The sequence below is a fragment of the Athene noctua genome, chromosome Z (genome assembly GCF_965140245.1).
Source record: "Athene noctua chromosome Z, bAthNoc1.hap1.1, whole genome shotgun sequence".
Taxonomy (NCBI): domain Eukaryota; kingdom Metazoa; phylum Chordata; class Aves; order Strigiformes; family Strigidae; genus Athene; species Athene noctua.
Window position 1 is genome coordinate 89,225,745 of NC_134077.1, and position 27,744 is coordinate 89,253,488.

At 41.5% G+C, this 27,744-nt stretch overlaps 1 protein-coding gene across 3 annotated transcripts in view; it reads right to left on the reverse strand.

Annotated features, from left to right (window-relative positions):
* ARB2A (ARB2 cotranscriptional regulator A) overlaps positions 1 to 27,744 on the reverse strand; it is a 266,094-nt gene that overhangs the window by 50,566 nt on the left and 187,784 nt on the right. For all 3 annotated transcript variants that reach the window (XM_074932814.1, XM_074932813.1, XM_074932812.1), the window contains 2 exons: positions 22,908 to 23,024; positions 19,484 to 19,568 (listed from right to left, as the gene is read on the reverse strand). In XM_074932814.1, the coding sequence (XP_074788915.1) occupies positions 19,484 to 19,568; positions 22,908 to 23,024 (202 nt within the window). The remainder of the gene's footprint in view (positions 1 to 19,483; positions 19,569 to 22,907; positions 23,025 to 27,744) is intronic.

Genomic DNA, 27,744 nt, shown 5'->3' on the forward strand with positions numbered 1-27,744 from the left:
TGATTAAGTCATAAATAAAGAGTTACAGAAGTCAAGCCTCCGTACTTGCACAGTCCGATGATTCCTGCTAATCCAGCAGTACTTAACAAATTCACATGTGGTTAGGCTGCCTTGCCATAGCTGTAGATCACATTTCTATGCTGCAAGCTGTGCAAAAAAAATCAATATGCCAAGTTTAACATAAGGACAGGAAACATGATGTCCTCCTATATTTCCAGTGAACTTCAAATGACTCGGCTGTTCCTAGTCTGCACAGTTTACTTCAGAGAAATGCATTCTTTAAGAAGAAAAACGAACTATCACGTAGTGAGATGTATAAATGAACTGGTGGAGCCATACCTGACTCTTTAAAAAACAATTTTTTTCAAATAACCTGACAGTCTGATTGCGTCATCAGCTAGTCAGGAAGCTCCCCTCTCCTCCTTTACATACTTGAAGGCAAAGGCACGTTCTTCAGACAGAGCATACACTAAAAACATACATATTTCAGTTTTACCAGTAAGTTCCTGTACTCTTTTTTCATCCACCAACTCTTTAGAAGACAATACTCCTTTTTTCCAACTGTCTGTGCTACGCTGTAATTAATTTATTTACAGCCAGTGGCAACCACCGTCCACGCAAAACACCCCACTAGCTGCCTCCACATTTCTGTGTGGCAGATGTGCCACACTTTTCCTGCAGAAGCACACGATTTGGGGGCGGCTGTGAGGATGAGACACCCCAACGGAGCAGGGGTGGCCACGGCCAGCACCCTGCAGGGCCAACTCCGCCACCCTAGCCCGGCCGGGGGTGCTGTTTGTAAAGAAAAAAAATAAAGAAGGGGGGAAAAAAAAAAACCCCAAAGATTGGCTTTAAGCACTCGCAAAGGCGTTTTCAAAATATAAGACTATGCAGGGAAGCAGAGAAATTCTCTTTAACGTACGATTGGCTCTTTCAGTGGTAATTTCTCTTCATTGCAATGAGTGGCTGTAAATGGATTAATGGCATTTAGCTCTAGAGAGAATGTCATTGATCTGCACCGAACATATAAACTGTTATATAAAACACACTCAAAGACCCACACTTGTTCCTAACTTTCTATTAATATGTCATTTGCAAGACAAATTTTATTCAGAGATTAATGTACCATTTTAAAAACCCTACGCATAAAACCCCCAATCAGAAAATAACAATGTAACAATTTTAAGTGTTGAACAATATTAATACTGCAATAAATTACAATTTCGGTACATTTTAGCCTTCCTATATCAGTTCAGAGAGAGTAGCACAGCCCTACAGCGCTAAAAATGAGTTATTTCAGGGATGCCCAAAATATCAAATACCCGAGCTTTGCTTCTACGGCCTCTCCCACTAATGCAAAAGAATCAATAAATGGTGATCGCCACCCAATGCTGACACACCGTTTTGAGGTGCGTGGAGGGGAAGCTTTGCAGATCAGAGGATGCGGATCATCACCACAGCACAGGGCTGGGAACTCATTTCAGGACATGTGAAGATACCCTGGAGTCCCAGAGCACCTCTGCTTGCGCCAAGCCAGAGGTAACATCCAGACCTAAACAACGGCCTCGACAGCTTGCTGACCTCATTCAGGGGCTTTTACACAGGGGTAACACTTGATCAGAAAACTCACCCAAAGCAGACGCTTCGTTAGAGCTAGCCAAATGAGACCGTGCATATGTAAATCACCGTTGAGTTTGAACTAAATCTTTAATGTCTTAATGCCTCCATTTGCTTTTTTTCCCTGACTTTGACATCCCTTCAGTGTGAACAGCTATATTTAATTTACAGGGTTTTTTTGGTGGTTTTTTTTTTCCTTTTTTTTTTTTTTTTTCCTCCCCAAAATCAGAAGGCAGGAAGTAGATGGGTGTAACTTAAAGAGGCAGCTGAGATGAGTTGCTGGCAGGGTGAAGTGGTAGGTTTTAGTAATAGCTGGAAGCCGTAAGTGGTTCTAAGCTTTGAAGTCAGTGCAGCTTTGATGTGCTACTCCCATAGTTAATCGCAAGATAGTCTTGAAAGAAAAAGATTTCCCAAATACCATCCAAGTGTCGTTGCTTGTGAAATCCTTGTATGATTTTTTTTTTTTTTTCCCCTGTTGAACTTTAAATCTAATGTTGGGCTGCTCTCACTCCCTCTCGGTTGCTCTGGCTCTCTTTTAAAGTGTTTTAATCGGTTAAAAGGATAATTAAACCCATGCTCGGTTTGTTGTGGGCAAGTAGCTTGCTGCGTGTTACCTTCCTTTGCTGAATCGATTTTTGAGGGTTCTTCTCCCCAGATCTGTGGTGCTCAGACATTGGAAGGGACCACAGGGCAGGATTCTGGAGCAGTGGAGGGAGGAAGCCAGAGAGCATCCCCGCCAGAGGGGTCCATCCACCTTCCCCCACCCCAGAAACAGCCTCGGCTCTCCCAAGGTAAAGTATCCATGGAGGAGGGAAGAGAAGGAAACCCTCCCTTCTGCTCCCTGCATCGCTTTGGGACCGGCACCATCAAGGAGAAGCAACTGCCCAATGCCTGGGAAAGAGGCAGCGTGTTTCAGTGCTTCGCTGTTGAAACCCACCCATGTACTTTGGGATTGATGGGAGAGATGCCATGCCGAGTCTGAGGGGGACAAAAATTCCCCCAAACCATCAGGAACAGGAGAGCTTCCTTGATGGGTGTTTGTCTCCCATACCGAAACACCACAGAGGAATCTACAGTTTTTTCCAGAAATTTACAGAATTTTTCCCACAGTAGAAATTGTCCTTGAATTGCACACTTAACCTGTAAGAGCATTCAAGTTTACGGAAAATATAAACAAAGCTATCCTTGGACAGTTAGATTTAAGAAAGCCCGATATTTAGAATATTTTGAAAACGGCTGTACAATGCCCAATTTATTGTAATAGCTAGATCTTAAACCCGAGCCTAATCTATGTGTCAAATGTCATCCACAAACCACATGCTGAAGCACAGCAAATCAACCGTTTCTGATGAGTCCGAAGCTAGCAGGGCCAGAGCATTAAAGCAATTTAAACCACAGTCTTTATTCCACATCAAAAAGCTGTTTACCTGGGCACACGCATCAGAAGAGAAAAGGGATCACAAAGACCCACGCTTGTATAAATGGACAGAAATAAAGAAAATGGCATGTGACCGGCAAATTACAGGAGAGCAACACATCAAGGTTAGAGGTCACTGGAGATTTCAACAAATCTCAGAAGATATGGCAACAGATTAAGGAGGGCATAGACAGTCCTCCAACCTTAACCTGTTAAGACCTTTGGAGTCTTGTGGTGACCTCTCTCCTGCTCTTTCCTATTAGTTGTTAGTTACACTAATTACAGCCTAATAGTGCTCTGGAGCCAGACGCTTTTTCTGCAGCCATCTAGAGGAGGAGTATGTGTGAAATGGCCAAATCCTGCCCTGCACAACCCGCAAGATGTTCTGCATCATCAGAAAGATGGTGCAGTCTTTACCAGGGTAAGCCACAAGCTGAATAAGCCAAAGCCCAAACTCAGGTTTGTCTAAGTGGGGTCTGACAGCAACACTGAAACAAATTTAGTTCCAAAATCTGTTTTAATGTGCACTGGCATAATGATAACCAAAGGAAGGATGTAAAGTGCAACTCCTCATAAATACTGCATATCCAGCACTGAAATCAAAGAAGTAACTTGCTGTTGCTGCCAGTGAACTTGAGTGAGGGAGTGTGGGATTAGATGTGGAGTCTATTTGCATCGATTTTGCATCAATATCCATATTAATGCTAACACAATATTGTATCATATTTGGGGACAGCACTCAGCTCACAGAGTCTTGCTGGCGGAGGAAATATCACTTGCAAAGCTTCAGTAAAACATTTAGTAGCGTTAAACAAAGTCAGGCACTAAATCAGAAGGAAAGTTTAGAAAGAGAGACGCAGCGCAGAAAATACCCTACCAGAATTAACAAAATGTACAACAAAAGAGCCTGTGCGTGGAAAGAATAACTATTCAAAATCAATTTCTATTTCCTCATCGATACGAAGAATAATTTTTACATGGTTGATAAAAGCTCTTGGATGATGACAGATCAATCCACCTGTGACTGCTGGTACCTCTGTTACCAAGATCACATTATTCATCTGTGGGTGCAAAATACAAGCTGTGAATACGCTACTAAAGCCATACAAATAAAAATGTAGCTCCAGTGAAGACACAAACGAGCAGAAACCAGGACTTTCCTGCATCAACAAGTAGCAGAGCTCTCAGAAAGCAGAATGAGAATCTGACAGCAAGTGATAAAAATGCTCATCCTTCTATTTTATCTGGAATTTCTAAACTATTAATAAAACATAAGCTTTACGACCCACATGCAAACCAACAGGAAAGATCCTCACTTCTCTACTGAGCTGCTCTGGAACAAAGATACAAGGATGTGGGGGGATTTGGGAACTGATTTTCCCAAGCTTACGCCTGTGCACCTTCTCCTGACGTCGCACAACACGATGGATTCCCAGTGGCATCCGTTTCCCAGTCCAACCATGCTTCCCCACAGGCTGGGTGTACCGGTATGAATGCACAATTTGCCTCTAATCTCCTTGGTTTAAGGCATGGTCTTGCTTGGTTGGCTCAATGAGAGCAGTCCATTGTGTTCAGCTGGTGGGAAAGGCCGCTGCAGTTTGGTGCCATCTCCTCTGGATGTTTGTGGTTCCTCTTCACTTTGTCCTCGCGTGGAGACAACGAGCATGAAAACTGATCTCTTGGATCTTCTTCTGTCTGTCACTGGGTCCTCCTCTCTTTAGCGTACAAAAAAATCCTACTGTTAGCTTGAGCAAACATCTTGCCTCTCCGCCTGTGCAGCTCCTCCATCCCACGATCTCCTCCTTCAAAAAACGCATGGCATTTGCAAGGCTTTGGGAAAAACAATCAACTAGCACAAACCGGCTGATTAAAGTAATGGAGACTATCAATGTCTTGAGTCCTGATGCTGCGGCGTGCAAGCAATGAAAGTTGTTCCTTGAAAAAAAAACCCAAGCAGGAATCACCCTTTTTCAGGATCGATGAGAAAAGGAGAGCCTTCACCTGTATGACAGCGCGGTGGTCAGACCCCTGACAGAAGCAACAACTAGCTTCAGCTTCTATTTCAGTGGAAGGGCTCTCAAGCCAACATCTCAAAGGAAGGTGACCATATTGCCAGCCAACAGCTCCGGGTCCCTCCTGTGCTCTTTCAGTTCCCCATCCCCTAAGGCTGCACCCCCTCCTCCGCACAGGCAGGCAGATCTTCATGGGAAGCTGAACACTCTCCTGGAGGACAGGAGATGTGCGTGCTCCAAGAATTACAGAGAGCATCGTATCAGACAAAGCATGACACAAATGTCTAATAAGTTTCATCCAGGACTACTAAAAGAAGGAAAATAAACACTCTTAAAATTAAAACCGTCATTAGTTCCCACTCAGCATTTAGTTTAGAACAGTGGTCTGTAGGGACAACAGGACTGACGCGAGACCCACCAGAACCACTGGGAATCCTTAGTGGTGGCTGAATCAGGTCCCCAGCTGCCAAGAGAAACTTGCAATTTTCATAAGCTGTGCTGAATTTGCAAGCTGTACCTAATGTACAAGTCTAAGTTCTGCAATCAGTTGCAGGGAACTGTCAGAATCCTAAACATCCAGAGCACTCCTGACACAAAACGAATTCTATCTTGCACTATTATCAGCACCCAGTATTGCTTTAGGAAATCTTCAGCCATCATCTTACATGTGTTTGATTTTATGGGATTTTTTTTTGCGTTGAAAGGGAATAGATTTCAGTGAATGGACCAACCTGCGTAAGCAGATGTCTAGACCTCTGCCCTCAAACAACAAACATTTTACTCAGAGTCATGACAAGCCCTTGAAGTTCATCTACCCTAAGTGATGCCCACTCCTGGTGTACAAGTGTTTTGGGATTTTGTTTCCCTTCCCCGTGTGCAGACCTTCAGGCAGGGCTGGGATGGTCCCTTTCACACCAAGCACGAGCGTTCCAATATGCAGGAGAAGCCCTTCTGGTTTAACACTCAGTTCAGTATGAAGTTTAAACTCTGATGTAATACCACTGACCGTCTGGAGGCAAAGATGGAAACAAAATATAACCTGTCTTGCCTAGCAAGGTAAAGTCAGAGCTGAGGTCTGCCCTGGTGCACATGTGTAAACTGCCCCTGGGACTCAAATGGATCCTCACATGAGTGTCTGAGAGACGAAAATTTTCTTTCAGATTTGAAATATATGTGGGCTTTATTTATATGTAGTAAAAATCATATGCATGCATGTTGTATTTTATAACGTATCACTCAAAACGATATATTAACATAAAAATCTCAGATAGAGTGATAAGAACTTTCATACACAATGCCACATTTGCACGAAGATTAAACTCACAAAAAAGACAACTCCTGTTCTCAAAAGTAATGGCGGGCACTTTAACAATGTTTGTTAAACTTTGACTTTTGCCCTCAAACTGACTACGGTATTCCCAGCAGCAATAACAAACATAATCTAAAACCGTTTCTTAACCACGTGGATTATTCTTCTCTTAAGCTGCTGTAGGGATGTCTTGTAAACCTACCTAAAGTAAAAGGATTAATGTTTGGGGGACTGTTGTATTCCCTTCTTTCACATAAGAATTGGAATATAGTTTAAAAAATATTACTTACTGTATGTGGCTCACTAAATTAAAATATTTATTGGAATACATAATTATTCATAATATCGAGATATATATTATAAGCAATTATCACATAGAGTCTGTTTTTCATGTCATAATGTAAGAATACAATATGTCTGCTTAGATTAGTCATGTCCTTAACACTATTTGTGTAAACAATCAGCATCTGAACATCAGCAGTTGTTTGCTTTTGCTTTTAATAAATGGATAACAATCACAATGCATTTAAAACAAGTCACTTAACTGTCCCTGTACATTAACATGACGAGATTAGTTGCTGACACTGGTTAGCAGAAAATGACAAGTCCTCTCAACAGAAAATTGGGCCTTCCAAATATAGTCATGTTCCTTGATAGGAGAAAGTTTAAAGTGCAAATATACTGTGAAAAGGGCCTCTAAAAATGGCATCGCGGAGCTCCATGTTTCTCATCTTTTGGTTATCTCACAGGTTGGGAAACTAATCTTCTCAGCTGAGAGCTAGCTGGAGCAGCCAGAAAACTGTTAAATTAGCAACTTGAGGGCAGGGTGCTAAGAAGGCAAATATGATATAAATTTAACCTCCATGTGTTGCAAATAAATGTAATTTATGTGGCAAAGAAAAAGAAAAGGAATGTTAAAATGAATTCTATGCCATTGCTAGGAGTTTTTCCAATTCTTGTTTGTTGCCCAACCACCGCCATGAGCAGGAATTTGATATAACTGGCATTACTGACAGCCATTAAGATAATTTCCATGCCTGAAGTATTAAAATGTCTGTTTATTACCTGTTTAGAGCGATTCGAGTGCATAGAAGTGGTGAGGACGTGGTGCTCTAATCTAAACCCACCATTATTTATTCCAACAACACCGATAAATCTGAGCTTGGGTCTTCAGTGCATGTATATTAGCATGCTAAAAAGCCCAGGAGGAGATGCTGGAAGGGAGGTTTGTGGCAGACAACCTCGGCAAACAAGAAAATTGTGTAAGTTTATCCCTAAGTTATACCTCTGCAATGCGCTGAGAGCTTTATCACCCTGGAAGGCATCAGCTCAGGAGATGGACACTGGTGGTCGTAAAGATTAAAAGGGTCTAAAAACTATGAATGATGGTTTTCTAACAGAAAAAGGTGTAATGCTTTCCATGATTTTACCGTTTTGGGCAGCGTTGTGATGGATAAAGACAAATGGGTGGCTGTTGGGGGCCAGTGAACCTGACCTGATGGCACTGGGTGGGATTGAAAGGAGAGAAGCCTCAGCCAGCCACAGACATGCTTGGTGCTTCAAAAAGGGTATTTTCTTCAAGGTAGGAAAAAGATTAGCAAGTTTAGTCAAGATGAGGTATTTAAACATAAATGAATGAATGCAATTTTTAAAAAGTTTTTTAAAAAAGTAGTGCAGAGTGTTAGTCCTCCCAGTTCAGGAAAAAAGTGAGATCAGTCAAAGAATATAAAAAAAGGTGGAAATATCTTGTTACTGGCAAAAGAAGATGATAAGGAAAGCTAAAGTTATCTTTAGGATAACTTTGAGAAATCTTTAGATGTCCTAAAGATATATTTAGGAAAAACAATCTATGGCTGGCAAACTTAGAACGATGAAGAACTTTGTTTTACATACAAGCAATGAATGCAATCCATAGAATCCATTTTCAGATGGAGATGGTGAAACTGTAAATAACAAAGTAGAAGGAAGTATAAAATTGTTCAATATATTTTTCTGTTCTCTATTTGGGAAAAAAAAAAGCGCCATATACTTGGATAAAGTACATTCTTTTCCACTGCTTATCAATATCTCCTCAAGGATAATTATTTTTAAATAGGCAGGCTTGCAGAGTTTGTAATCAAGAGTCATAAACCAGCTAACTGGCTACTGATGTTAATTTTAAATAACAACTTAAAAATAGCAGAGAAGTTACAGAAGATGGGGAAAAATAAGAATTTATCAATTTTTTTAATTGGAACTTTTTAAAATGTCCGTCTTCCCCTCTCGCTTTTCTTCCCAAGAAATCCACTATTCTTTAGGGAACACAATCCCAGTTCAAATTTCCGTTGCAAGTCACCTGCTGTAGAAGAGTTATTCTTCTCACCACCCTATCCAGCTGGCTGATGTATTTTTTAGGGTAACTGTTGCCTTACAGATGCTCCTGAAGTCGCATGCATGCACCAAGGATGTTACGGGTCACAAAAACTGGAACTTTGGAAGAGACTGCCCAGTGAGGACGTGTCATCACACAACACAAAGGAAAGAACCAGTGGGATGAGCACCTGCCAGGAGGTGATGTCAGAAATTTGCTCTTGCCTTGGGCTGCGGGATGAAGCTGGAACCCCTTCAAGACACACAATGCTGTGATACTGGGAGCCTATCAGTGAAGAATTAAGGTACGAAAGTGTAATTAATTCAAGCTAATGCAATTTACTGGAAAATAAGTCCTAAACCAATAAATTCAGTTTCACTCTTTGATGAATTATCATGTTTGGCTGATAAGGATTTATATGGAAACAGAGTACACTCAATTTTTTGTCAGGCGTTTGATTTATTCCTCCAGAACATCCTGAGCAGCATGACAAATTATGCTAACTTTGCTAAGATTTTTTAGGAAGTCCTCTGCCTCCCTTTTCTTTCCAGCAACTACTTTTTGCTCTTTCTACGTTTCCCATGAAACTTCTGGAAGAAAGGCCCTCTATGCTTCATTACACTGGAGCCACTTTCCTGCTGCAGCTGGCTGGCAGCGACTGCTGCTTTGCTGGCTGTTTGTTTCCAGGCACTGTGTCTAGCACCTGAGTTACTCCCCCTTGTCGTTCAAAAGAGACATCAAAAAGTCTTCCTTTTACTAGGTAGATACACCGCTCGTTTCTTCTTCTGCGCTGTAAAAAATTCTCACAAAACTTGGCGAAACTAAATTACAACTAGAACTTCAAATTAGGCAGAAATTGATCGATGTTTCATAAATTCACGAGGGAACAAATGGCACAACTCTAGAGTTCTTGTTTACTCATGAAAACAGGTTAGAAGTCAATATTATTCAATATTTCTAAGAACTTGATGACTAAGTAATCTGCAAATGTAGTTATCATAGAGAATATGAATAGAGATGTTACGGCTGGAGCGTCCTACAGCCGTTCAAAAACAGAACAAGAAAATATAAATATAAATGGTAAAGCTTCTGTAAATGGGAAGATGGGCAGAACGGTTATTAACAAGGAAGATGACAGCACTTTTTCTTGGTGTTTATCTGTCTGGTGGTTTGTTTTTTGTTGTTGTTGTACTTTTTTTTTTTCTGAAGCTACTTGCAACATTTCATAACAGTTCTTTAGAACCAAGATGAAGAGCAGCAGTTCTAGAAAGGGAATTGCTGGACAAGCTCCCCCTAAACTGACTACAGTATGGTGATAAAAGGGTCAAATGTGACCGCTGGCTGATGAAACAGGAGAAAATCAGGTAGTGAGAATGGGAAGCCTGTGTATCGCATTAGTGAGATGCAGACAGGTTCGTTTCAAAGAAAAGATGTTGAAAGACTGGAGACGCCACAGAAAAATGTATAAAAGCATTTGAAACCTGGAGAAATTAACTTGCAGTGAGACTTGAAGAACTCAATCTATTCCGTTTCTCAAAAGAAAATTGAGTGTTGACTTGATTCCAGTACCTAATTCACATGGAGAAAAAGCAAATGTACTAAATGGCTGTTTAACTTAGTAGAAAAAGGCACAGCAAGAACTAATGGCTGGAACCTGAAACCAGACAAAGCCAAACCAGAAATGAGCCACTCCTCTTAGTAGTTTGACAAATTACAAAGGGAAGGAAGCAATGGATTCCCCATCTCTTGAGTTCTTCCAGCCAAGGTTGAATGACTATGGAAGACACATTTTAACTAAATGCAAGTTTCACATTTCAGCATAACAACATCTGGTCAAAAGTTAAAGACCTATATATAGAAGTGGAGTATAAGTGATCTAAATGTCCTTCCAGGCCTAAACTATATACATTTATGAAAAAAAAAAGATTATTTTTTTTTCAACTGAAAGTGAACCTTTCAAAAAATTCTACTAAATCCAAATCCAAATTTGGATTCTAACAGAAAGTGCAAGTTGAAATGTAAATGATCTTTTGGATGTTACATCAACGCAAATAAAAATTCTGCTACTGAATTTTGGATCACATCTCTCAGGGAACACCTCCTTAGAGGTCAAGATCTCTAGCAGAAATGCAGCTTTTACAATTACACTGATGTACCAGATCCCATTTCTACAGATGTTCTGGCTTCACTGGCTGGAGTACTGAGGATGGAACACGGAAAATACTTTTTAAAATGACTAGCAGTAACGTGGATGCAACTTGGAATACAAAGATAACACTGAAGCTCAATCCCACAAAGTACTTAATGAAAAAATATCGAGACCCATGTAAAGAGTTTCACTGTTGCTGGACTGGAGCCTGCAGGTATCTCAGAGGAGATGAAATAAGACTACGGCCTTCTCTTCCACCCTATGGAAGACACTATTTAACCATGGTTTTACCCACCAGGTCAGCAAGGAGCAAGGTCTACTGTCGGATGTAACGCTGCCGATGTGCACCGAGAGTCTGGGAAGGCATCGGGTGTAAAAAGGTGGTGATGAGGCACCATGTAAGGAAAGCTTTTGCTGCCGTCACAAAAAGCAAGAGGAGGTGGAAAAATACGTGTTTCTGCTCAGGCATATTCTGACATGTGCTGGAGGAAAAAGTCAGTTTGAGTCCCACCCTCACAGCATCACTGACTCATAGGATCATTTAGGTTGGAAAAGACCTTTAAGATCACGGAGTCCAACAATTAACCCAACACTGCCAAGCCCACCACTAAACCCTGTCCCTGAGCGCCACGTCTGCACGTCTTTTAAACACCCACCACTCCCCTGGGCAGCCTCTTCCAACGCTTGACAACACTTTTGGTGAAGACATTTTTCCTAATATCCCATTTGAACCTTCCCTGGTGCAACTTGAGGCCATTCCCTCGGGGCCTGGCGCTGGCTCCTTGGCTCCAGAGACTCATCCCCCCTCTCTGCCCCCTCCTGGCAGGGAGTTGCAGAGGGCCAGGAGGTCTCCCCTCAGCCTCCTCTTCTCCAGACTGAACCCCCCCAGTTCCCCCAGCCGCTCCCCAGCAGACCTGTGCTCCAGACCCTGCCCCAGCTCCGTTGCCCTTCTTGTTCTAGTTTTCCCCTTTCACCACACAAAACCAGTGCAGGCTGAACTAATACTAGATTGGCTTTTTAGCAATAACTTAATTATGCTTGACACAGTCTCTTTAGAAGTGTCAGTCTAAACTGTCGCTTGGAAATCTGCTGTAAAGTTGCATCTGCCTATTCAAAACTTGAATGTGTTCACTACTTGTTGTGCTGCCATTTTGCCTGTAAGTGCTGTAAGGAGCCAAGGCATAACTATTTTAACAACATGACCATGTTAAAAACTGGCTTAATCAGGGCCTGTTCTCGCATCTGGCATCTGCATGGGCTGAGAAGAAGCACAAGCATGGAACAAAAAGTCCCTGAACTCAAGAGTCTGCAATCACCCATTAGAGCATGACTTCAGCCAACAGGTAGGCAGATATGGATATGCAAAGCACTAATGAGATAGCATTAAGTAGTGTCGGAAGCAATGGTCACAGCAGTCTAACCGTTGTCAAACACTCTGTAGGAAATATCTGACTGTCATAATTTACATTATTCATTATCACCACAATCAAAGACAGCCTCAGGGACTCTGAGGCGAGCGTATATATCACTAACTAGATCACTGTACTCTAAAAAAACGCAATGTTAAAGAGGTATGTTTGAGTACAGGAATAATTTTTGATTAAATAGTTTCTCTAATGTCAGTACTGCCTCAAATATACGCAACTATTTTGTAGGACTATGCAGAACTATACATAAGTATTTTGTAGAATGGTACAAGACTATGAGCATTTTGCCCTAAAAATAACAGTACTGGTGGTATATCGAACACCTAGCTGGTCATGTAAAAAGTTATAAAAATGCATTATAAAATTGGAATTCTTACAAAATCAAGTCTCTGGCTGCAGCAACACCTGGTAATTCAAGTCAGCACGCTCAAATTCGCATTTTCATATTCACTTTTGAGGCTCTGGTGTTCCGGAACAGAATCTGCAATATTGTTCAACAGGTCTTTATGGATTTTGTCCTTTCCAAAGCACTGTAAAGCCAAGCTGCTCAAAACACAGCGTAGGAGCTCACATCCAGCTAGGCACTGTACATGAAACAAAAAGCTGCCTGCAACACCTGAGGCTGAGCAGGAGACTAAAAGCAGAGCGCCTTCGAAGAATCAGGAGCGGGGAAAAAGCTACTTACTTCCACGCTAAGAAGACATTAGTTAAAGCTGGACTTAGTGCAGCAACCGCCAGAGCTGTGGCTAAGACAGGTCGATGCTTCAAAGTTCCCGTAACAATTTCCAGTCCCCGACGGACAACGAACAGCAGTGGAACTGGAAGTGCAGGACCAACGTGGGGATGCCCACACAGGGCGATGGAGCAACGTTCTCACTGTAGATTCCGGCACTCCTCCATCTGTGCTATTAACGTCGCAAATACTTTAAGACAAATTAATATGCAGCTAAACACAGGAGCCTGTCACCTTGACAAAACGCTGCAGCTTTTCATCTTTTCTCCGAAGTGCAAAGCTTTTATTGACAGAACTACATGCACATGAAGACATAAAATGCAAAGAGGTTTACAGTAAACACTGATTACTGTAATCTTAATCTCCATGAATGACTAGTCAATGCAGAAATACCCTTTTTAGCAAACTGGGTAAATTGCCTAATCTGCTTTTATTGTAAAAGGTGTGTGGTTTCGTACTTACTTCTTGTATTGCTGGAGTTACTGGGCACCTACCCCCGGTCACAAAATACTGATGTCAGAAAACAGCCCAGAACGATCTTCACAAAATCAGTTAAAGAGTGAGAAATGGGAAGCACTGGTAAACTGGGCTAAAATCCATAAATGAGGTGAGCCAGGATTGTCTCAGCGCTTAATACAGTTCATATTTTTTTTTTCTGCCTTGTTTGTTATAAGCATGATATATAAATGTATAAGAGTGGAAGCCTAGTGTGGTGCAAATCCAGCTGAGGACAAAAAAGCAGGAAGAAATAAGTTGGTCCTTCCCTATGGCTGTCACGAGCCTCACTCATGCAATTACCTCTGTGCACAGAGCCTGCAGTGTTGCGGAGCCCATTTAACCTCACTGGAGATCCTCCTGTTTGAACCCCAGGATCTGCTCAGCATGGGGTTCATCTGCAGCTAGACGAGGCTTTTCTACGGAAATACACAACTGAACTCTGAAAACAGCGGGCAGAAGTCACCTGTTGGCAAAGCCAACGAAAACTACCACCTCTGTAATCTAACGGGTAATTCGTGGTTTCCCTGGTATCAACACAAGCTTTGCAACGAGGGCTTTATCTGATGAGTCGGTGCAAGTGTGCGCCGGGGCTGGGCTGCACGCCTGCTCTTCCAGGGAAAGGCTGGCTGTGCAAGTGATGCGCTCACTTTTCTCGGATCAGTGCTTTTAAGCAGTTCTAACAGTCCAGAATAACTTTACTTAAATTTACTCTAGCCCCATGGAAGGATTATTGATGCTATTCTATTACTTAGCACAAAGCAGCGGTCTCGAGGGGACAGTTTAGTACCATATTCTTGTCTTGATATTAAATCAAGCTATGCCAAGGACTCAAAAACAGCAGGTAACAAGCTTTTCCCTGTTTTTCAGTGAGCTCTGCAGAATCTCATCTTTCATTTGTTTTGAACTGCAAGTCTCTTATGTGCATACAGAAAAATCTCTAAAAAAACCCCAACCCCGAAGCCTTGAAGTACGTAATGTGTGTTTAACACAGGCAGGAACGTTTTTGGCTCTGTTTTTACCAAGAGGCTCGGTGGACGACAACCCTGCTCCTTCTTGGGACAAGCTCCATCAGAAACAACCACCAGCCTCGCTTCCCCTCTCCCAGTTAAAAGGATTTGAAAAGGCAAAGCGGGACAACAACCACTTTCCGCATCTCTGCGCAGCCTTTTGGTGCTGGCACGTGCAAAGCTGTCTGTCTTACCTGAGTCTGGAGAACTAACACCAACCCCACTCCATACCCACTTACGTATGGAATTAAACCCTGCACAACCACCTGGCGCACCACAGGGCTACAGCATGGGGTCTTTTAGGGCAAGTGTACCAATAAAAACCCCACGACCTTGTGTGAATATTAACTACCACGACCACAGTTTCTTTACTGACATGCAGTGGAGCTTATGGAAGGCTGGACAGTCCTTGACAGCCGGCTCCAGGTGGCCCTGCTTGAGCAGGAGTTGGACCAGATGACCTCCAGAGACCCCGTCACACCCCAACCATTCTGCCCTGCTATAATATTTATCTGTAACAAAACCCCCAAACACCTGCAGTAGCTTGTTAGAAAAAAATATTCACGATCTTTTCCGAATTCAAACAATTAAACAAAAAAATAGTTGTGCCAGGCTTAAAATGAAATGGAATGTTTTATACACCATACAGAGCCAAGCTTGATGTTTGATACCAGAAGTGCTACTTGAGGACTCACTCAGAATACTGCTGAGAGCACCAGCAGCATGGGTCATACCTGTCCCTCAAAATTAAGAGTTTGTTTTTCTTCCGCCAGCCTGAAATCACTCCATTCAGCTACATGAATTAATTCTTGCACTTTTCTCTTTATTACAGAGGCATATATTCAAGTCTAGGCTCTTCTGTGAATAGAGCCTTTCTTGATTACTGTCAACGTTTCATTCCATTGTGTCATCTTGTTTGTCTTTTGATGTTATAATTTCCTTATTTTACAATGTTTTAACTACACTGGCTGCAACTGTTAAAAGAATAACTAGTGATTTGGGGGGTCAACTAGAAAGGCTTTAGGAGGATTTGATTAGGCAATTCATTTTACTAATGTTACAATAACTTCTTTTTATTTGATTATGTAAATGAGTGTTGGTGCATATCCACTTCCACAAAATACTGCAAAGTTTACTCTCCTAAATAAAAGGCTTTCACTGGCAGAAACATACGAGTCAAAGAATGTATCTTATTCAAACAATAAGGTGCTCCCCATGAGCCGCCCCAAAATATTTTTATGCAGGAAAACAGAGGGCATGTTTACCTGGCAAAATTTACCACAGTGCCTTTTGTGGGGTAACGCTCAGGCCACTATCCTGAAATCAACATAATTTAACTCCTGAGCAGCAAGAGTTGGCCGCCGATCCATGGATCTCCTTTCTCCCACCCTCTCTTCCAGCTATTCCCACCCAGCAGCTGTTTCAGCAGGATGGGTTCCCAAGGGCTCCAGAACTAGGTGGAATGTTGTAAGGTCTTAGAGACATTAAGTGAACTACAACTATGGTTTGGTAACACGATACAACCCATCATTAGAACATTTATCCCACTGTCTGCATCGAATTACGTGTTGACCTTAATCTCCTAACCAGTAAGACTCCCAGCCCTACTCCATTTTACGTGGCCATCTTTTACGTACAGACTGCTTTTAAAGTCTTCACCTTTCTCCACCCTGTGTTGGGTTATGTCTTAGATAGGAAATGGATCCATCTCCTCTGAGAGAGAAGGGAGGTCTTCTGGTTTGACTCCATTAGGAAAGTGGATTAAGACTGAGGCAGAAGATGACCTGAGGTCTAACAGAGGTCCTTAATGAGGGATGAAAGTGAAGAGGGTAGGAGACAGGTTTTTTTAACATAGACTGGAGGCAGAAGACTGGCAGAGGGTTCCTCCAGGCCAACAAGGTGACAGTGCCACAGCTGAGGACCTTGTGCAGTGCTCCAAAGCTGGAAACCGGAGAGGGCTGTGAGCCAGAGGAAGAGCAGAGGGAGATGATGCTGGACAAGCCCGCCTGGTGTAAGATAGATGACAGAGGGAGAGCGGTGGACTCTTCTCTGACATGGAAGAATGCCTTGTTCTTGTTGGAAAAGCACGTGAAGGGTAACAGTGTTGGACAGATAACCACAACGGGAGCTCCAGGTCTGACGGAAGATGTCTGAGCTGGGAGATACATCTCTCAACACTATGGGAGGCTTTTTAGGATGACATATACCACACAGGACAACTGTATTAAACAGGAAATTTTAGAGGACAATCCCTCTGGTGTGAGGATAACCTGTTGCAGGAAGATATTAAACTATGAATTATCATGCAACCAAACCCTTGAGAGGTGGAGGAAAGACCGTAAATGTGGGACCCTCGCAGCACCCCACCTCCTGCCATGAGGAGAGAGAATGGGTTTACTATGGCTTACTTCTTCTGTATTGCTGCTGTTCTCACGCCCACAACATTTAATTATTAAAGTGCATTCATTCCTTTTTGTAACTGGGTAAGACAGAATGAATTACAGCAAACAATTTAATTACTTAATAATGCTCTAATCAAAAGCTTTAGAACCCTATCTGGAAATACAAGTTGTCTTTCCAGTTTGATGGCCATTTAATTCTCTCTAGTGATTTTTAAGGGAAATGCAAGCAAGGGACTGTGACATAATCCAAAGCAGTCACTGCTCCCAAACAAGCCGGGGGCTGCCTGTAAATCCCAATATGCTGAGAGGCTGAATATCAGACCATTTCTGGAAAGGCCGGATCATGAGATGTGACCAAGAGGCAGTTATTCCTGAATTTATTCCTCAGTGCAAACACAGATAAAAGATGGGGTTCCAAGCAGAAAAGTGAACCTTCCTTCTTGCAGAAGGCTTGTTTTAAAAAAAATCTCCTCTCGTTGCTCTGACTGCTCTCACTGTCATTCATTGAAATATCAAGGGCAATGCTGCCAGTATTTGAGTGTGGGCTATTTCAGTACTGCAATTCTCAGGAACTGAGTGAAATGAAATACCTCACATTAAATACTAATGCTTCTACATCTAGTAGCATTTCATAAATTTATTACAGATTACCCTAATGCAGGTTTATGCTATTGCTCATATAAACACACTGTAAGAATTATTCACTTGTTCCTCTGTAAATGTCTTACAGTTGTCTGTAAGACATGAATACGAGAAATATAAATAAAAACATGTGAGCAAATTGATAATTCAGCAGTAGTCACATAACGCTATACTGTTTTAAACTGTCCTTATATTACAAAGAACCAACCTGGAAATAGTTAGCTTCCATTTAAATCACTGCCCACAATCTCTGACGAGAACTTCTAAAACATCAGTGATCTCTGCCTCGTGGCGTTGTATGTACGCATGAAATACTAATAGCCAACGCTTTCAACTTCCACTGGCTGAAATCCTACCCCACTTAAATTAACTCTTCTGCCAAAGAATTCTGTGTAGCTGGGAGTTCATTAAGCGGAGTATAAACATTATGCCTACTACGACCCGTCCTCGAAAGAAATGTAAAATTAAGACTTATTCCCATCCCTATTAAACTATCAGTCTGTTTTTTAAATAAGACTTTTACAGAATACCTTTTACATTATTTACACGGGATGAATACCAAGAAGCGAAGCTCAGATGGAGGATTTTCAGTGCTGGCAAGCGTACCGCAAATACTGACTGGTTGCTACCTAAGCCCCTGCTCACCTGACTGAAATGACCTCTACAACACGCACCCTTCCACAACAGCAACACAGATGTCAGAGATTGGAAGTTAATCCTGTTTTAAAGAATTCCACTCCTGAACAATGCTTTTCTTTCAATCCACAGTACTCTCCCCTGAAGGAGCAAAAAGTTGGTAAACGAATGTTGAATTTATGAAAATTTCAGTAATATATCGTTTCCCTAAGCACTAAAGAGCAATGTCAACGCTACTGCACTGCGTCTGTACAGAGCTGATGATCTGCACGGTTAGATCCCAACCCACAGCAGAAATGTGATTACAGGTCTCTGGTTGTTGTGAGCTCTCAAACAAAGTACTGCTGAATTTTCCAAGCCTTAAAAAATATCCTGCAGTAAACTAAATTTCATCTGCAAGGTTAGGTCTCATTAACAACCTCACAAATCCAGACAGATATGAATCTCCAACTTGTCAAACGAATAACTGCGTCTCACAGAGCAAGGTCAAACACTGTTCCAGCTTTTAAATTAATATTGTATAGGCTGTGTCTTCCTTTGAACCCGATTTTATATTCTACAGAAATACGCTACCTATGGCTTTTAGGAAATCTGATAATCAAACATGAAAGTTCAGTAACAGCTTTATGTATTTTAGATTACTTTCCTACAGAGATTGGAGATTTTCCCGTTCCATTGACAACTACGTCTACTTTCTGGAATTACTACACATTAACAAAAGTCTCCGTGTATTATTTCATGTGCTCCTTAAGACTTACGATTCATTAATGAAAACGCATAGTTGAGTATTTCCAAAACAACGGAAATCTCACGTCAGCATTCTTGGATGCTGTAAATAATCTGCTATGTAAACTACATTTATGCTGATCAGGGTCCAGGAAAGTGTCTTATTTCATGTAGCCGTACCTTTCGTTAATGTACGTCTTTAATACTCTCTTGCCTACACACTTAGATATTTAATCAAGGATCTGCGATGAATTTCCCAGTTTTCATCATCTCCATTATTTTTCTTAAGCTCCTACCTACAATGTCACCAACTGCTTAAAGCCAAAGAGAAAAGACTAGAAAAATATGAGCTACAAGTAGACAAGAGAACTTAAATCCCACATAGAGAGAAAAAAAATAAAATATTAACAGTGGGTTGCATAAAGCAGAAGCAGCCATATGCTTTCAACCACATCTTGCCGTAGAAGGGTTAAAATTCATTCAGAGCCAAATGCATTTGTAAATAAACAATCTGGGCACAAATAGGTGTACTGGCCTGCTGCAAGCAAACGGACGTACCTGCAGAGACGCGGGGGCAGTCCGGCAGCATGGACTCCACCGACGTGTCCAGGGGCTCGGAGCTGGACACCCAGTTACAGCACTTCTGTAAGAGCAGGCAGGCAATTTTGGGGTAAACCAAAAACTCAGAGCAAAAATAAATACAGACTTTGTAAGCAGGGACAATAATCGCATCAAAATAACTCAGAGTGATTTACATAGCGGTCCCAACAGGGACGGGAATGTACACTACACTGGCTCATTCACACTAACTGGTGGTGAAATATCATACTTTCATACTAAATAAGTAAAAAGACCATAATTCGGGAGATTTGTAACGTGCTTAAATAGCATTGTCTTTAAGTGCTGCTTCGGGTGCCAGTGGACTTAGGCAGGTGCTTGGACCAACCGGCGCCTGAATCACCCACCACATGTTTTAAGTTTTTCCCTTCTGTAGTTGCTAAACTGGTGTTGATATAAACACTGAGCCTGCTTGCTTGCCAACGTGAAGAAATGAGAAATTTTCAGGGTGTTTGGGTGGAGTACACTGTGGAAAAAAACGGTTGTGAAATCACTAGACCAACAGATTATAAATGAATGACAGCCATCACTACAGCAGATTAATATTCAAATAATTGGAAATATAGCTGAGATGAATGGCGCATGAACATTTAAAAATGCAAACACTGGTCTTTGGGGAATTATGCTCGGGAAGCACTCACATTTACCTTTCATTCCTGAACCTCTTAGTAGGATGAATTTACCATGAATTTTTAAAATGTTTTCCTCCAAATGGTAACTATTCAGAGGAGTCTATGAATTAAAGTATTGAACAACATTTTTTAATAAAATATACTTAAATTACAGCAAAATCTACTGAACTGAAGATTTAATTATAAAGCAACTACATTTTTAACAGGATTGCCAGCTGAACCACAAGATCTACATGGCTCCCCTCATTACAAACTTTCCCTTTCTGAAAACCTGACTAACTTCATTAAGGGAAAAAGAAAAAAAAAAAAAAACAACCCAAAACCCCAAACAAAAAACCCGCACAACTTTTTGGAAAGACCCAATGAATTTTCAGACAGATTTCTAAAAAATCATCCCATCAATCATGATTGTAAAAATGGACGATTGCTATTCTGGTAAACAAGCATGTATTGTGTATTTGTAGATGCTTGCTGCCCTAGTTGTGCACCATGGAGTCCGTCCTCACTGTGGAAAGATCCTTGACTGGTAGATCAAGTGTCTTATTGTATTTCCTTAATTCATTCTGTCTGGAAGAAGATGTCAGCTGTGTTGCAGTGAGGAGAGAATTTCAAAGGCTTCAGTCCCCACCAATAAAGGGCGAGGAATGGCTTTTGAATAGATTTGTCAAGGCAACCCTACTGTTCTGGGACCAGGGAGAGCAGGAACAACATAAAGGAAGGGTTGCTGTATGAGATTAGAAAGTGAAGTTCACAAAGCATGGCAGATTTTTGTAAGAAACAGTAGATCAATGAAACTATTGAACTCGATGGAAAAAAAAAAAAAAAAAAAAAGAAAACAAACACACTACCCAGTAATGTAACTTTTTTAGTACAAAATGGTTAAAATGGAAGTATTTCACAAAGGCTTTAAGGTTTAAAGTAGTAAAGCATTACACATTTTACAATTTGCATGTATAATTTTAATTAACAGCTGAATGTGAAATTGCAAATGTAAGATGGTAGAAATTATAAAAGAAGTAGAATTTTTATGAAGTATTACATTCATTTGAAATAAGTAAAATTAATATTAACTGCTGATAGAACACTACATCAGAGAGCTGGAGATAATACAGAAGATTAGCACACAATTAACCAGCTTTTATATACAATGTGACACTTGCCTGTAAGAAATAAGTATTCTCGAAAGCAGTGTCAAGATATGTAAATGGATGATTTGTTTTATCATTCATCACAGCTCCTAATAAATTCAAAAATCATGACTTCTATAGGTACTAAAAATAGGCCACCAATGATACAGGAGAGATAGCTCCAATGAAGAATTACTTTTTTAACAATTCATTCTTTCAATGACAGCAATTAGCCCTACAGACAGGCAGCGATTAGGTGTATATTTTAATTATTATTCATTTTACCAGTAGCCTTAAACCTGATTAAAGTAAGAGATATCCAGGTGATATGCTAGTCTTAATACCACTCAGCCACACTTCACATATGTAAAATTCTTCTTTCTTATAGGAGATTTTCAATGCTAATGTAAGTTATGACACTCCATCCACTTTTTAGGCCATTAATCATTTAACTTATTCTTTAAGATCTACTTTCTGCAAATGAAATTAAAGGTAATGCACTTGTCTTATTCAGACTAAATGCTTAAAGAAAAATGGAGTTGTCAGATTCAAATTAGAGGATTTAAAATTTCAGTTTTACTACATAACATATATTTTAAGGTTTTGATTTCCTATAAAGAAAATGGGGATTTTTCTGACAGAGCCTGTAGGGGTTACCATTCTTTATATTTTTAACATTTAAGTCAGAGCTGTCAGGCTGGATCCCAGGTGATTCTCTATTCCCATCAGTCACGGCATATAAAACTGTAAGGTTAAGTCAGGAATAGGCCGTCTATACACAAAGTTTCACTAAGTCCATGGGAAAAAGTCAAGTCTAACAAGACATCCAGGATGCGACTAGTTTAAATTTGCCACATGCCCCTATTGTTTTAGCATTCTGCAACGGGAAGGTAGAAAACACGGAGATGAGCCTGGCCTGGCGAGGAAGAGACTCATAAACGGAAGTTTAGTTGGTCTCACTGTAAAAAATATGATTTAAAATCTCAGCACCCCCACGCTTAGGTATTAAATGAATAACGAAAGGATGGCATCATCCTTCACCCAAGGGTGGAGCTGGGTGCTCGATGGCCACCAACCAACACTGGATCACCTTGTACCAACTAGCTGTTGGGTAAGTGCAGGGTAGCAAATACCCTTGACTTTTCGTCAGAAAACCTGGGAACACTTCAGGAGTAATGATATCTCATAAAACTGCTGCATTTTTTGCCAGTTGTGCGAATCGTCATCAAACTGAGCCAACAAAGAGCTTAAAGGGGCTTTTCCACCATTACCGGGTCAAGCCAGAAGCACTTGGGTGCGCCCAGGGCTTTGCTGCGGGTATGGGGCAGCGTGTGGGATGTCTTGGTACATGTCTCTATATTGCTGTGCAGCGGGAACAAACACTGGACTTGATTCTTATTATTTTGATTGCTAACTTTGAAGTTCAGAAATGGCTTTAATCTCAGTTATTTTGGGGGCTGGTATGGGCACACAATTTCCATGGTCCTGCAATGTGCTGTCTTTCACACCCTGAAGAAATAGAAGAGGTCAGCAGATAAAGACATGTTTATAGAGCCATATACAGACGTATATACCCCAAACTCTTTAAAAAAAACCTGGCCTCACCTCTCGCATCCACTCTCGAATAGTTTTCCCAACTTCTTGATGCCACACATTGTGAACAGAGTCTGTCAACGCCACAGCAGTTACCTTATTCTTTACTTCTGCCTCTCGTTGAATCATCTGTTAAAAAATATTGGCTTTAAGTTCTTTCTTTCTATTGAATAGAGTCTGCTTAGTCACAGATAATGATCTTAAATTAAAAAAGAAAGAGCAATACAGGTTCAATACTTGACTTCACTTGTTTTAAAGTTTATATAAATGCTAACAGCTCCAGAAACACAGAAAGACCTAATATTTTTGATAAAAGAAATAATACTAACTTTTAACTGACTGAACTATTCAGTCCTATTATTTTCCATGTGGCTTGACAATTCTAGGATTAAAGGTATCATAGTGAAAAAATGGAAGATTCCCTGAGGACACCTTTTACAAGCTTCTCCAAGTTCCTATTTCTGTGCTTCAGGGAAGCTGGTACCCGTGGTTCACTGTAAGCTACTCATGACTATCATCTACTAATTTTCAGTAGATTGCTGTAGTTTTTCTGATGTACAATCTTACTTTGACTTGTATGGGCTTTTTCTTTTTCTATCCAATTTAGCTACCTTGCACTCCCACCATGGTCCCAAAAATTCTTTGTGGTCTCTCTTATACATATGCTTACCGAGCTAACGCCAGAGCCTCTCAACATTTTTAGGATGTTAAAGAGCCTCTGTTGCTGCAAATGACAGTATGACTAAATAATATTAGTTTTAAAACCAATTAAACGATTGCTGCAAATAATACGTGTGAACTGACAAAGATGCTGTGGAATTCAGCGCTGCTCTGGAAGATAAAAGGGACTGGGAAAGAATAGTTTGATATCAAAGAGAGACAAAAAGGTTTTAATCTCCTGACACGAGTGACCCTAATTTGTAACACTGGATCAAAGAAAGTATAATGAATTATACTTATAAGACCAGCATTTCGCAACTAGTGTCTTTATCAGTATGTTTTTTTGGTTTGGGGTCTTTTTTTTTTTCAGCTTCCTTTTGTATAAATGGCAACACATACAAGATTTCTAAAACCAGTCATTCTTTGTTCACGCTCTAGTAACTGCTTATCAGCATACAGGCTGCACCTCTGAAAACAGTCCTCTAAAAGAGACTTTTACCATGGGGATGTGAACTATATTTTGCATCAGAAACATCAAAATAAACACCCTGATCCAGATCTTTTGATGCAAAAGTAGCATTTACCCATACCTTACGCAATGTATCTTCTAGCTTCTTCAAAATATCACAAAGTAAACCCTTCAGACGAAACACTCTTGCTTCCAATTCCACATAGCCACAGTACGACAGTCTGAATTATCCTGTCTTGCCTTTTGTTGTTGTTGTTGTTTTGGTTTACATTACATATATTTTAAAATCAGTGTAACCAAATTAATATTCCAAGGGAAAAATAGTAGTGTCAACACAGAGCTCCCCATTCCAGACAAAACCAGTTGTCCACCTTTCCCAGTACCCCGCCTCTGTGTCAGAATTACACGACTCAGGAATTCAGCTGAGCTTAGGACATCTTGGGCAAATGTGTATGGAGAAGCTCTTAGGAGAAGTATTTCTGCATGTGAGGCCTTTTCATACATAGCATTTTTCCCACTGCTTACCCTCCTCTGGGGCACATTCGTTATCTAGAATTTTTGGAGGATGGGACATAACAGGTACGTGCACAGGGGACAAAATCACACGTTTAATACAAAATACCATCTATTGCAAGAGGCTGAGCTTCATTCAGCTGTAACACAATACTGACATTTCCAGCCAAACATCTGATACTGAGCATTAAATTTCACTGTAAATATAAGGATGGCAAAAGTCCCTCCGTTATGAAACAGTAAGAACAGTGAATCTCCCAGGACAATCTTCATTGCAGTGATTCTGCTAAACTGGGGAAGAAACCCCTGAGCTCCAGAGGAAGGTGGAGCCTCAAAACAGAGGCTTTGATGCTACAACCCCCCCTCTCCAAACCTTTCTGGGCATCTCAAGCACTGATAAATGTTTTGTCTATCAAAGGGCCGAGTCACTCAGAACTTCAACCAGCCTGGTGCAGCAGAACTTGGGACTCACTGTGAATCTCTCAACTGCAATATTCTACTCTATTTGATGCTCTTCACAATTACAGATCCCAAATGCGGTTCAGATCTGCCAAACATCTGAAAATACTGGATTGTAGATTGCAGCTTTACTGTTCCCCTTATCAGGCAGAGCAACGTGTATGAGATGATCACGGGAAGAGACGACCCTTTGATTGCAGGGGAAAACCAGGCTGCTTTTGGGAGGGCTGTGGCTAGTCCTTTCTCTCACCAGCCACCACAACAATCTAGGTGCTTTACCTTGACCTAACGGGTAAGGTAGCATTACCCTCTATCTATAAACAGGACAACACCTGCAGAAGGACCTGAAGGGCTGCATAGTGGTCAGGAGCCTGAGTTTAGGCTTCTCCTAAACCCAGCCCACAGGCAGCATGGTTAGGGGACCAGACCCTCTGCTCCATGTGCTTGCCGTAGCAGTGGTTCAGAAATCCTGCCAGAAAAAAAAAAAAAAAAATTATCTGAAAGAGACGGTATCTAAAACCCAAGACCTGTAAGCCACACGCACAGCGCTTGCCCTAAACCCTGCTCTATACTGAAAAAAGTTTAGAAACCCACCATACGCACTGATATTCCTGTACCAGTGCTGTGCATTTCAGCACTCATTTGGCTGCACCGTCTTGCACAAAATGCTGTGATTTAAACGGGCAAAGGAGCAAAAATATCATTGTCCTTGAAGCACACGTACCTACCAATTACTTGGAGTTATTACATGCTGGGGGAAGCTTAAAATCGTCACCAGCTCGTTGTGTTCCAGCATGACTTCCTCCATAAAGAGCTGGTCTTCAGAAGCACTGCTAATGACCAGCAAGGGGAAAAAATACGCTCTGCTTTGGAAAAGCAGTCTTTTCTCAAGCTATTGTGTCCCACATTTCTGTTTCGAAAACTAGCCACCCCGTTCATCTAAGAACATCACCTTTTCCTTTAAGTCACAAGGAAATACAGACGTGCAGTTCCCGTCTCCCTTTCTAGACCCAGCTCAGGTTTGCAATTCTCAATTTCCCTACGCAGGTGGAAGAACTGGAAGCCATCGAACACTCTCTCTTCCTACTTTTTCTTCACAGGGTACACGCAATCTTTGCTTTTCAGATCATACATGATATGGGGAATAATATGTAATACCCAACATGCTGCTGGTGCTCGCTGCTCAGCTTTGTGGATGCCTGCAGAAGGGTATTCTCTTCACAAAGATCTGCAAAGAGAGTGAGGCTGACAAGGCGAGGTTTTCTGATAACTCAGCCACAGTGCTGGGGTCAGGACAAGGGCTCATGGAAGCAGCAGCAAAGAGGGATCGGAGGGATTAGCTGAGCTTCAGTTACAGATTTCTCCACATCCAGCCCAGAAGAAATAAGTTTTGGCCAGCAGCCATGCCCTTATGAGCCAACTTGGAAAGAAAATAGACAAAAAACAATACATCAAGTGGAGAAAGGATCAAGGGTATAACCTTCACTTAAACAAGAAGTCTAATGTGTCCATCTCTAAGCAACGCAGAAATGTCACAATGGAGCACATCAAAGCCACGACACTCATCTTCTACCACAACAGCTCACGTTCTCTGCTACAACAGGACATCGACTGATAACAATAACCAAGGCGCACAGATCCCGGTGATGCTCAAGCACCAGACCCCCTTTCAGAGATGATAATTTATCCTGCAAGAAGATACAAGAAGCCTCCGTGCTTTTGGCCACAGAAGCATCAATACTCAGTAAACACCTCAGATACAATGGACGCGCGGCTCACAGTTAAAACATATTTATCTCTTCCAGAAATCATTTTGAATTCACATAAATTCTTAAAATCGAGAGAGCACAATTATTAAGGGTAAAATACATTAACATTCAACATGAACGCAGCACCTAGCTGCCATGCAAATTTGATAGAACTACAGAGTGTTTCGCTAATTATTAGGCCTAGCCTAAAGGACACAGCCGGTATAAAGATGAACCATTAACCAGACTGTATTTGATACAAAAGGGTCAGTCCATGGATGAGTGCTGGGGGTACAAACAAGCCAGATTATACATAATGGACATCAATCCCACTGACCCCAACAACGACACCGCACGACCAGCAATGGGTGGGATAAAGGGTGAGATGCAGTCTCCCATAGAAGGGACGGGAGACACCCAAGTCAACAAGCCAAACACATCAGAGCAAGGAAGCCACACACTGAATCTCTCCACAGCCCGCGTTTACAAAAGCCAGACCTGCCTGGAGCCCAGTCCCAGGGAGGCGGGAGGTCCTTCCCCAGCAGGGAACTCTGCACAGGGCATCCCCCTCACACAGACACTGCCCCTCCTGCCAGGGGTCCCAGCTGTTCTCCCTGCGTGGGACCCCTGACCTTGGGTTACTGACTGCGGGACCCCTGGGGCTCCTTTACCCCGTGGCTCTGTCTGCCAGGCCGGCCCACCCTGGGGGGAGCCTAAAGGGAACCTCACCCCCCTTTGGGAAGGGCTGGGGGGATCACCCACATGTCAGCCTTAATGTGGGGCTGGGGGTTGAAACCCCGGCATTTCAGAGTTATACCAAACTCCAGGGGAAGGATGCTATGGGATGCAGGGTTTATACTTCCCAGAACTAGTGTTATTCAGCCAGTACAGAAAAGTATTTATGCAGCCAGTACAGTCTTTTAAAGTGAACATACTAAAACTGAAGATATTTAATAGACCACAGACCATTTACAGTACTACAAATTACTTTTTTTTTTTT